The sequence below is a fragment of the Delphinus delphis genome, chromosome 7 (assembly GCF_949987515.2).
Source record: "Delphinus delphis chromosome 7, mDelDel1.2, whole genome shotgun sequence".
Classification (NCBI taxonomy): Eukaryota; Metazoa; Chordata; class Mammalia; order Artiodactyla; family Delphinidae; genus Delphinus; species Delphinus delphis.
Window position 1 is genome coordinate 45,723,066 of NC_082689.1, and position 13,297 is coordinate 45,736,362.

A 13,297-nucleotide genomic window follows, 5' to 3' on the forward strand; every position below is an offset into this window, starting at 1 on the left:
TGAAAAATAAGAGAAGTCAAAAGAAATTTAAAGAGAATGCAGCAAAGCAGGAAATAACAAGTTTCTGCTTCTTGATTCTCTAGATCACTCTGATTTTCCTCATGGTTGTACTCCCACTGTCTTCAAGTGAGCCAAATATACAATCGCCAGTTACTCATCTTACTATCCAACACTTGGGATTTCTCAGTGAAAAACCACTCCAAATCCCCTTCAAATAAAGAGTAAATTAGAAATGTGAAGTTTCAATTTTAAAACCATGGGAAAGGGAATTCTAAGCAAATAAAAAGAAGCAAAGATATTGAAATGTCTTTAAAAAACAAGATAGTGTGTTTAAAGTGATGAGTTGTGATGTAAGGTTTTTATTGTCTTAGTAAAAATACTTCTATATATCAGAGAATTATTTCTAGATTTTTTACTAGTAAAGGGAATAAAAAGAAGGATGATTTTATTTTTGGTATATGTTTTAAATCAGAAGCAAGCTACAGACCACAATAAATGTCATTTTGCCTTCCTCTTATTCTGAAAAATAAGTAAAATAATAAATTCCTGGTTTCCCAGGGTTGAAAGGTGCCTGAAAGTTCTTCACATTACCTAAATCCCTACTGAATACATTAATCCTCTGTACCACATCCAAATGTTCGAACACCTCTCATTTCAGTAAAAAATAAAGGTAATACTTTGAATAATTCCGTTATACTTTGGCACAACTTTGTTGGAATTTTTTTCCCACATTTAATCAATGGCCTTATAATTTACACCCATTTGTCCTTTATTAAAGTTAGTTCCATGAACAAATGACAGCATTCAAACATTCATAGGTCTTCAAAAATTGCAAGACCACACCAAGGGTTCTCAGCCATGCTTCCTGTTGCATGGTTGAAAGTCCTGAAGTCATCTCAGCCTTTATCAACCAGGCATGTTACAGTGTGTCAATTCATCCTTAAAAGCAAGAACACACTGTGACTGAGGGCATGGAGTAGAACAATTAATCTATTTCCTGGTTCAAGACTGTTCATTATTCATCCATTAGAAAATGAACTGGAACCTTTGATAACCACACTGATGACTTTATTCTCCAGCCATGTTTTACCCACACAGCAATTAAGGTTCATCTTCCAAATAATAACCATATATAAATAAGTATAGAAGTGTTAGAGGTTCTGGACCCATGTTTGGCAATTTACAATATCTTATTAAGTTTACAGTGTGGAATATGACCTAACTAGTCATTTCCCCCCCATATGCCTGTAATCCTACCACATCAGTTATCTCTTCCTACTTTCAATCACCTAAGAACTTGAGTGGCATCATTTAAGTATTCTCTCCCAGGTCATTGACAGCATGTTAAACAGGAGACAGCCCTGTGCCCACCACTAGAGAACTCCTTCTAGAATGGCAAGGATACATTATTTTAACTTTACTGAACTATATAAAACTATCAAATTTTTCTATCTTTCCTATGAGTGTATCAAGAAATATTTTGCCAAATGCCATGTTTTCCTGCCCCTTAAAAAAATTTCTGTACTGATAATTACGATATATTTATACTTATTTTAAATTCCTACTTTAAAATTAATAACAAATTTATTTGGCCTCTTGCTATCAATTCACCCATCATGAATCCTTATTCATTATTCAATAAAAAGTGAAGTTCATGCACACACACACACACACACACGAGTGAATTTAAAACACTATAGCCCATGTAAGCTCAGGGAATTTAGTCCTATGGCTATGAAAAGTGAAGTTAGGACTAACTTCCTGTCAGATCACTTTATTTTTTGCAACTCTAACTTCATTCTAGAGTCACATGGTTTGATAATCAGAAAAAGTGATTTCTTAACATCTCTGCTGGATTTGAACAGTAATATTGAAATGACTGCCAGGTCTTTAGTGGACACACTTACCTTTCTTCCTGCTAAAAGCACGGTTCATGATGAGGATCAACCAAATAGATGTTCAGTTCAATCACACTTTATATCCTATAAAATTAAGAAAATAGTAAAGCATAAATAAAGGAATGTTGATCAACCTCTTTTATGTAAATTATTTTAATCACAAAGTCTTTTAAAATTTTCTAGATGTTTAAAAGCAATATTTCAAAATATCCTGAAGGACAATGGGTAAGAATAAACGTAACACTCAATATTATGAGTGGCACAGCAGATAAGAACAATATATCAAATGAAATTCCTCCAAAGTTCCTTAACTTTTGTCTTTTATCCTATTATACGTCTTTCACTAATTATATTTACCTTCAAATTTAAGAATAAAGAAGGTTAACTTTTCCCTGAGCTTGTTGGCAAGAAGTGTGGTAATGTTTTGGGTTTTCATTAACAGCAGTGGTGGATAAACAGAAGTCTTCTGATATAAATGGGGGTCATGCCCCCCACCCCCAATCAGGCTATGCTTGGCAGCCCTGTGTCCCATGATGCTCCAGACAGCTGCTGCCTATCTGTTGAAACCAAGGCAATGGCATGCCTCCCATTCCCCACCCCTGAAGCCAAGGAGGGAGCCTTGATGATCTCCGAGTCACATTCAGGATCATTCATTCCTAGTCTTGAAGAATAGTGCACATTCACAGCCAAATAGCTGTATGGTCCTTTCCTGTGGGATCTAAGAAATCCAAAAGCTGTTCTTCATTTCATCCCATCTCCCTCTTCTTCAGTTGAAACTGGCAATGTTTTGCTAGAGTAGCTGATTAGGTCTGCAATTCACATAGATACTAATCTCATCAAAGGGCTATTTGGCCATACCTTTGGTGTTCTCTGCTATATGGATTGGCTGAGAATTTTCCAAATCTTTTAAGTACTGATTACTTTCTGCTTAACAAATTCATTTCCTTCTCACATTTTACTATAATCAATTAGAAGGAACCAAGCCCCTCCTTCAACATTTTGCTTAGAAATCCCCTCAGCTAACATCCAATTTTATAGATTGCAAGTTTTACCCTCCACAAAACACTAGAACACAAATACAAGTTGGCCAAGTTTTTTGCCACTTTATTACAATGATCACCTTTTCACCGTTGTTCAAAAAACATGTTCCACTTTTCCGAGACCTTATCAGAATGGCCTTTACCATTCAGATTTCTACAACATTCTGTTCATGATTATCTATGTGTTCTCTAAGAAGATGGAAACTTCCTCTCCAGCTCTCCTCTCACCAGAATCATCTTTAGTAATACCTTCAAAATACTCTTGGTTTCTTCTAGCATGCACTTTAAAACTCTTCTAGCTTCCCCCCATTACCCAATTCCAAACCTGTTTCTACATTTTTAGGTGTTTGTTACAGCAGCACCCTGCTTCTCAGTAACAATTTTTATTTTGGTTTGCTCAGACTGCCATAACAAGATACCATCAACTGGGTGGCTTAAACAACAGAAATTTATTCCTCGCAGTTCTAGAGGCTGGAAGTTTGAGAGTCATACTTTAGGGTGCCAGCATGGTAGGGTTCTAATGAGGACCTTCATCCTGGCTTGTAAACAGCCACCTTCTGGCTGTCTCCTCACATGGCAGAAAAGAGAGAGGGCACTCTTATCTCTTCTTGTTCTCATGAGGACACTAATCCCATCACTGGGGCCCCACCTTTGTGACCTCATCTAAACCTAATTAGCTCCTAAAGGCTCTATCTCCAAATACCAGCACTCTGGGGGAGAGGGCTTCAACATATGAATTTGCAAGGGACACAAACATTCAGTCCGTACACTCTCCATAAATCTACATAGCAATTGAAGCACAGCAGAGAAATTAATCTTTATCATAAAGTTGTTATTGCAGTGACATTACTGCTATCTCTGTCCTTGCACTTCTACTCCCAAGAAAAATTAAAATAGTTAACTGAATTATAAAATATTACTAGGTACTGTTTAGTAGACTTAGATAATGACACAGTAATATCAATCTGTTATTCACCCCATACTTTACTCATCTTCTCATGATATATGCTATTAATACAAGATAGGTAGAGAATACATTTTAAGAATTAGAATGCCAAGATAATTATTCCATGTATATTAACAATATAACATGGTTTATTTTCTATAGTATGAAAGATATTACTATTATATATATATATAACAATTAAAATGACTTCATTTTCTACAATTAATTTATTCATTCACTCAGAAATAATTTATTGATCTCCAGTTCCAGGCACTCTGCAAGATGCAAAGAAATACAATAAGGACAAAATATATTCTGTATTCTCCCAAGAGTTACTCTTCACCTAGAACATAACAGACATGATTATTAATTGATCATATCCTCAAGGAATAAGTGAAGATCAAAAACTAGCAGAAAAGGAATATAATGTATCCAAATGTAAGATTCAATTTCTCTGGAAGAATAAAGAGACCAATACCATGATGTCTATTAATCAAAAGATCAAATTCAGTATGCCTCTTCACTACCCAAATCTCATCACTTTTAGGTAGACATTTTCAACAATAGCAGACCATAAAATATAATGGCATTTAATACTATATAATTTTAAAATCCATGAAATTAAATAATATTGTGCTTTTTAAATTAAGAACAATATAATATAAACTCTTTGGGGACATATAGACAGAAAGTAATAAACCTTAGAATAATTGTATAAAGTTCAGTAGGCCAAATAAGAAGAATATAAAATAACAGTACAATTCTATGACTCTAAAACACCAGAAGGATTGTTGCCTGCTCACAAAACATGTAGATATAAATGTCAATGAATATCAGATAAGCCATTCTTGTAATGTAACTAAAAACCAATAATTTCACTTTCCAAACACCATTCTTTAGCCTATTTATTTGATCCTATGGCACTCTACACTTCTTTGTAAAACAGATCTTACTTCCCCTCTCTATGCTCATGTATATAGTACAGTGCATGGCACTAAGTCGGCATTCAATATACTTACACCTATTTAATGTATAACAATACATGTTTTGGGCTTCCCTGGTGGTGCAGTGGTTAAGAATCCGCCTGCCAATGCAGGGGACAAGGGTTCAAGCCCTGGTCCGGAAAGTTCCCACATGCCGGGGAGCAATGAAGCCTGTGCGCCACAACTACTGAGCTGCACTCTAGAGCCCGCGAGCCACAACTATGGATGCCTGCGTGCCTAGAGCCCGTGCTCCACAACAAGAGAAGCCAACGCAATGAGAAGCCCACGCACCACAATGAAGAGTAACCCCCGCTCTCCGCAACTAGAGAAAGCACGAACGCAGAAAGGAAGACCCAACGCAGCCAAAAATAAATTAAATAAATAAATAAATTTAAAAACAACAAAAATACATTTTAATGCACTCTACAGTTGACATAATAAGATATATGTCATTATCAACTTAACACATTAATAAGCTAAGAAATATAAGTTCTATATAAACGGATTTTACTTCCATTTACAATATAATATAAATCTTTCTGTTTGGATAAACTTTTCGTAAAGATTGTTTTGGTGACTATATACACATGGATGCACCATTGCCCTATCATTAAACAACTATTATTTCTAAATTTTAGCTAAATATATACAAAGGGAATAATTTACATAAAAATTAGCTTTTATTCATTTTTCCCATAAAATAGCATCCCAGAGTAAAAATCACTAGATATAAAGTATTACTATTTAGGTTTTCTTTCTTTTTTTTTTTAACTAAACATAAAGAGGTTGTAACAATTTACATGGCCATCAGTTATATGACAACACTCATTCAACTTCACATTCCCCGGGATTGACTATTGAATATTGTGTGTCTCTGTGTGTATTTGCATGTGCTATACTTTTTATAATCCTGTTTTTAAAATATAAAACTCTTTAAGATTAACAGTGCTATATGGTGTGAAAACATACACTGATATCCCAATGAAAAAGAACCACTATCATTCAATAAATAATCCAAACCTTCCTCAGAAATTTATGTTGACACCTTTCCATATATTAAATTCAGCTATGTGGATTTATTTAGACACTTTTGCTTCTGGCCAAGACAGAGTAACAGAGGCTATATTTCTCTTACCATCTGAAACACCTAAAAAATGAAACAAGAGGTATGAAACAATGACTGTTAAGACATTAGACATCAGGCAACAAAGGACAGTGATCCATGAGAGACGAAAAACAAATAAGGTAAGCCCTATGACTTCCCTGGCTTAATGCATGGAGAAGGTTTCCAGACTATGGTCCAGGGAGGTGCAACTCAGTTGAACCCCAGCAATCTCCCTGAGTTTTGGAGATATTGCTGAGAATGTGGTGAAATGAAGATGCCTATTTTGCAGTCAAGAGCACTGGAGAGGAAAGAACTCTACTGAAAGCACTAAAGATACCTGTAAAAAATCCTTCTTACAATCGAACTGAGTAATGATAATGACCCAAGACTGAGGATAGAGCCACCCACAAAATTTAGAGAGAACAGTGCCTGTAGCTCACACAAGAACAAACAGCAAGGAAGGAAAATTTTGAATTCACAGAACTTCAGTTTGATTACTAAGAAGAGTCTCATCTTATCAGTGGGGAAAAATTAAGGCTAGAATAAATGCTGCTTTGGCCTCACCTGACAAATCTTTAAAAACAAGACCCAAAAGAATCAAACTATTTCCAAGTAACTTCTCTATATCCCAAACTATGCTCAAAAGGATTTTAAGGTTAATTAGCACCCAACATGGTAAAATTCACAATACTTGGTATGCAATAAAATGTGTGTGTGTGTGGGGGGTGGTGGCTATATATATATATATATATATCACATGCAAAGAAGCAGAAAAATACAATCCACAATGGGAAGAAAAATTAATCAAGACTGATCTACAAATGACCTGGATGATGGTAGTGGTAGGCAAGGACATTTAGATATGTTCCATATGCTCAAGAAGCTAGGAGATAGATTAAATAGATACAAAAAAACACCCAAATAGAACTTCTAGAAATGAAAACCACAATGTATAAAGTAAAAAATATACTATATGAGATTAACGGCAGGTAAGACATTGCAGAAGAAAAGAGTAGTGAAATTGAAGACACAGACATAGAAATTATAATGCAACATAGGAAAGTCTAGCTGGCAGGCAGGAAGGAAGAAACGGAGGGAGGGAGGGAGGGAGAAAGGAAGGGAAGGAGGAAAGGAGGAAGGAAGGAAGGGAGGGAGGGAGAAAGGGAGGAAGGGAGAAAGGAAGAGAAGGAGGAAAGGAGGAAGGAAGGAAGGAAGGAGGGAGGGAGGGAGGGAGGGAGGGAGGGAGAGACAGAGGATCACTGAATTATGGAAAAGCCTCAAGTGGTTCAATAGTCCCTGAAGGAGAGGAGAGAGAAAAATATTTGAAGAAATAAAGGCTGAGAATTTTTCAAATGATGAAAAATATAAACCCAGAGATTCAACAAGCTTAAACCCCAAATATGAGAAACAAAAAGAAAACAACACCATGACACATCATAATCATTGCTCAATTTTAAGAACAAAGAGAAAATCTTAAAAGCAGCCAGAGAAAAAGACAAGTACGGAGGAACAAAGATTAGGATGGCAGCAGTTTTCACATCTGAAACCCTGCAAACTAGAAGACAGAGGAGCAACATCTTTAAAGTATGCAAAAGATCAAAGCTTGATCAAGAAGAAACAGATAATCTAATTATATACGGGGAACGGTAAGAGTGATTTTTTTTTCCTAAGGCCCATTTTGAATTTCTTTATAAAAAACTATATACATTTTTGCTTTTATCTTTCTTAAGGATCCAGAGGCAAGTAAGTCTGGCTACATTCAAAATACAAATGGAATATTTAAACGTGATCAAGGAAAAAACTCATAATTCATAAATTATTCATAATGTATTGAAATATTACCACTCCAAGTTTAAAGCCAATTGGGAGTTTTAAATCTCCAAATAAAAATTTTTAAATACATTATAAATATTAATAGCAGATGCCATTAGATGAATTCTTTTAATCCCATATTTTAAGTAAAAATCAGTAATCCCATTGACAAAACACCATGAGGCCACTTGGTATTCATTTACTCTATAAATTTAACCTTTTTAGGCCTAATTTTAAAACAAGTTTGAAGCCAACAATCATTTTTCTAAAATAAATCCAGCATATCCAAGTTTGAAAACTATTTACCAAAGGAAATCCACAGATATTTATAATTTAGTTTAGAAGAAGTTTAGGGTGACTTTTTAATGAATGGCAGTTTCCTGCTTTGCAACCTGCTGCCCAAGCTCTTGTTTTAAAAAACTGTCACACTGTTATGACTAAAGGAACTCTATATGGCATGAATATTAAAAGCTGTAAAGCATCTGGCTTTGAATTTCATTTTTATCCTTATAAGTACATTTAATATCAAATTTTCCTTGAATTCTTTCAAGGTTAAAAGAAAAAAAACCTCAGTATTGATTAAAACATGGTTCACATTAATATGTCATACATCACCTTAAAATCCTGTTCACTAAGAGATCAGAGATGATGTTAAAATAATGAAGACTAATCATTAGGTTTAGTTCTTTGCAGGATGGTAAATTAGGTGAAGTTAAAAAAAAAGTTCTTTCTCGTGTGAATGCATATAAGATGCATTTTCTTACTCTCAAAACTTTTGTGTGCTTTTTGAATATATAATCCAGGAAGGTAATCCTGACATGATGTCAGACAATTTTAGATCCTGCATTAACTCCTCCACATTGCTAAATACTCTAAAGTAGTTGCTAACAATTGCAACTTCATTGCTTGCCATGGTAAAGGAAACTTCCAAAATCCTCCTGGGAGAACTCAGCTCATTTTTGACACTCTTAAGGATCTAATTAGTGTCTATTGTAAAGGTTCTCTGCTTAAAACTCCCAATTGTAAGACATCTTATAATATTCTTCTTCATTGTATTGTAGGACTGTAATTTGCAAAGGGCTCTTTGCTTTTGTAGATCATTACTGAGTGCAGCCAAGAAAACTAACCAGTGCACAAACTGAGACATTTCACAGAAGGAGAAGTCACATGATACGTGTTTAAGAGGCTATACATTTATAATTTACTAAGAAATAGCAGCATTAGTATTTTCTGAAATTCCTTAACTTGGGATATAAATGCTTATCGTTATTTTCATAATACTGACCCGTATCTCTTAACACTCATAAAAAAATCCTTCGCCCTTGCAAAAGATACATTTCAAGACCACGTTATTCGACAAGCATTATAGGAGTGGAAAAGTAAAAATAAGTAGCACATGGTCCCTGCCTTCAATGAACTTATCATCTTTGACAGGTAGGCAAGACTGGGTATGGGGCTCCATGGATAGGGAGGAGCCCTATAAAAGAGGTAGATACCCCTGAAAGAGAGAGGAGGAAGCATGGAATGGCTGTTTCGTACAGAGGGGCAGCTTCAGAGTGTATGTGAACAGTCACTTCCCAAATGGGCAAAGGCTAAAGGTGAGGCGAGGGGAAGGGTTTCAGGTTGTAGGGCAGAGCACGTGTGGCACATGCTGATTAGAGCAGAGGGCTCCTAGCCACACTGCTAATCACCTTCTGGGAGCCATCCACTGGCCCTCCCTGAGGCTCCCAACTAGACTCTTGTGCAACACCCTTGACTAGGAGGGGAGGAAGGTCTAAGGACAGCTTTAGCTCTTGATAATGTGGCCAACTCTTCAGAATGGCTTATATATGAGAAAACCTTGACATATAAGGTCCAGAAATACCAGGTCTATGCAACAAAATAAAAAGGGCCTGAATTTCTTCCAATGCCAAGAGCGAAGTCAAAATAAAGGCTACAATGAATCAAAAAGAAAAATGGGCACATACAGCCTATTCTTACTGACACTGAAAGCTATGAAATTTGAACCACTTTATTCTAACAATAACATTTTCTATTGTAAGAGGATTTGAATGAAGTATATTCAAAAGTCATTTCCAGAGCTAAGCATTGTGCAGTAGTATCCGGACAATAATTATGGCAAAGCTGGGATACCACAGAACTCCGTGCAGGGACTGAGTATCAGCCTGGTGGTGCCGCCGCCACTCACCCCCTCCAGAATAAGGTTGTGCCCTTTCAACCAAAAGAGAGAAAGCTCCAGGGAAGGAGATGTAGCGGAAATCTCAAACCACCTGAGCAATCCCAGGGGTATGATGAGTATCCCAATATACTTCCACAAGTGTCTATAAAATTCTGAGCTATACTTTGGCAGGCTTATAGCAGTATATTTCAATAACTAGATCGAGATTTTTCATGAGAACTTCAACCAACGATCGATGAACTATTTCTCTCCCTGGGTTATCTTATGTTCTTAATGGGAGGTCAGTTACCTTTCTCTAAAATGAAATAATCACAATAAATAAATTATGCTAAGAGAAATATTTTTAAAGACAAAATATTGAAACAAACATTATTTACGAAAGAATACACATGGCTCTCCTATATGTGGACCTAAAGGTAACCTAGGTTTAGCTTCATTTTAAAGGTTAGACTTTGAAGTTCTTTGTACAAATTCTACTGAACATTCTCCTCTTTTTTTAAAACTCACAATACACTGTCTCTCCTTTTTATTTTGATTGTACACAAAAGAATTAGCTTTTTAGACCTGCTGTTTTCGTCATTTCACCAAACACTTTGATATCCATATCCTAACTGTGAGTGAGAACTTGTGGGATCCCATTACTGAGGTAACATTATCTTTGGCAAAACTGTCTGAATTCCTTTGAAAGACTAGAATAAAACAGCTTGACTGCTCATTTAATGCTATTATAGTCTAGGACTCAAGACAATGGATTTTAAGACTAGAATTTGTGAAATATATATTGTTTTAAGATTCAGTTGATCTCTACAGACAAAGCAACAATATAAAAATTTTTACTTCAGTTTCAAATTTTCTTCCTTTTATTAGGGTATTTCACTTGAAAGGATTTTTTTCATTTAAATGTCTTGCTTTAATATGATCTATTTTTTGACATTTTGTATGGTAAGCAGTTTTTATCTTTACATTAAGTTCTAACAATCAGGAATTTATAAATGTGCATAGATTTGCCATTTTAATCACTTTATACAGTTTTGTTTTAAGACAGACAGACAGAGGGAAATTATTCCTTTTACCAGTTCTTAAATCAGCCCTGGAAGAAACTTCTCACATCTTTTCACCTGATATCTAGAGCACCTCACAATGTTAGTGGCTTAGTTAGGAGGGAATTGATGGGCAGGAAATCTAATCCTCCAAAACAGAGCCTCCAAATATCTCCACTCGAAAATTATGCTTTCCTTACTGTTAGAGGCATTACTGTTACTCTTAGAGGCACTACACTTGCCTACACGCAATATTGCTTTGACCACAGTTAATAATGCATTCTGCCTCTGTGACTACAATCAAAACTTCCTATTTTTAACTTTAGTGGGACTATGGCAATCTTAAATCTGCTGGTTTCCTTCCTGTGGGCTTTCAACCAGCCTTTCCCATCTAGCTGCCAAAACATTTCTCCTCAGAAATCTCTTTACCTTCATCACCATCTTGACCATGTTGAACTTTACCCTAGCCCTGCGACCCTGGAAAATAACAAAGGTTAAGGAAATCCCCCATCCCTCTGTGTTCTGGAAATGGCTTGCTACAAAGAACCACCCTTCCCTACAAGACTTAGATAAGATTTAGGGCACTCCCCTGTTTATCCAGGACAAGGCCAGACTTTGACCCTCCAAATTCCCATTCTTTGCTTCATTAATGATTAGCTGAACTGTTTGTGCCACTGACCAATCTGGACAAAAGACCTGCTACCTTGATTTGACCAAACTTTAGCTAAGCTTCTCTCCTTCCCCCAGGCTCCTCTGACCCACTCTCAGCCTAGCAGCCTCAACCCTTCCTTCATAGTCTCCTCTAAGAAGAGACTGACCTCACAGTAAAACATTCTCTGGTCTACTGTCCCCAGTTGTACCACCCTCACTCAGCCTACCTTCCCACCCACATCCCATTCTTTCCAGCCTTGGTTACTCCTCCTTATAAGAGAAAAGCCCTTTTCTGCCTAGCCTTTGAGATGCCTGAGATGATCCTATGCTTGGCATATTCTCCCTACCACAATCATCCACTCCCCTTATTGCACTAATATTTTCAAATAAGGTCTCTCCTTATCTAAATCTGGATTTATTTTTTATTTGACACTCCATTTAACCATACTCACAAGGAGTTCTGGCAACTAACATCAACCTACCTCATTGAATTAATTTGCAAACTTTCGTTTGAATATATCTACTCAAATGGAGCTAGCCCTCTCATTCTCTTGCACTCATGGGTGCTTTCATTTCAGCATCAAATGAATTGCAAAATCATTTTGCAATCCTAGAAAAGTAAATGTATCTTAGTTTTTTAAATTTTGTTATTTTTGCATCCCTAGCAGCATCTAGTTCATACCCAGAGTAAATATCTGTTTAATTACAAAGTGAATTAACAAGTTGTTTTCTAAAACAATATACATTTTATCGTAATACAAACATATATCTTAGCTCCCAAAATCTGTTGAAAATGTACAACTAATTTGAAGATATTTTGTTAGGAAAATTTCTAAGATTGTTTAGTAATCCAATTAACAAAGCTACAATCTTACCTTATTACATACATAGTACAGGACTGTGATAAATTATGCAAATAAAGACAATGCACTTACTTTTTCATCAAAGAAAACATTATAAACAAGCTTATAATGATAATAGCCATGATGATTCTCTGACAAAAGAACTATTTCCTTTGTTAAACAGGAAGAAATCTATTGAAATAATATATTTGCTGAAACAATATAAATTAATGAATAATTTGATAAAGCCACATATATTTTCAGACTGGAGTCCAGCAAACACTGTGATTGTTCCAATACCAAAAACATGAAGAAAAAATTTACTCTAATAAGGCAAATATTCTTTATCTAGGTTAAACTTTTCATAGAAACAAAATTCTAAGAATAGAAGGAAATGGAGATAGTATCTACCTAAGGACAAAGGAGGAAATATTTGTAAGTGAGAAAAGAGTAAGAAGTCATTAATAAGTGAACCAAATGGAAAATATCAGTATGAAAGCATAATGCCTGAAATTGTAAAAAGCCATAAAAATGGACTAAGTTGCAAAATAGGTAAAATTTATAGATGAATTACTGAGCACAAAGATTAAATGGAGAAACCCTCCTAGGGGACTATGAAAAGACTGAAGAGATATATCAAAGAAATACTGAGAGAGTTAGAGGATAGAAATAAAAGTGCCAAAATCTAGATCCTGGGAATACCAGAAAGAAAAATAAAAAGAGAGAAAAAAGATAGTTAAAAAAAATTATGAAGTGGATTTTCACAGAATTAAAATTCATTATGAAAAATGTCAAATTGAA

The 13,297-nt window shown here is 35.4% G+C and overlaps 1 protein-coding gene across 1 annotated transcript in view; it reads right to left on the reverse strand.

The window, feature by feature from the left end:
- The window catches only part of GULP1 (GULP PTB domain containing engulfment adaptor 1), a 268,406-nt gene that overhangs the window by 103,767 nt on the left and 151,342 nt on the right, over nucleotides 1-13,297 (reverse strand). Inside the window, exon 3 of the mRNA XM_060015615.1 lies at nucleotides 1,908-1,982. Coding sequence (XP_059871598.1) covers nucleotides 1,908-1,935 — 28 coding nt within the window. The 5' untranslated portion in view covers nucleotides 1,936-1,982. The remainder of the gene's footprint in view (nucleotides 1-1,907; nucleotides 1,983-13,297) is intronic.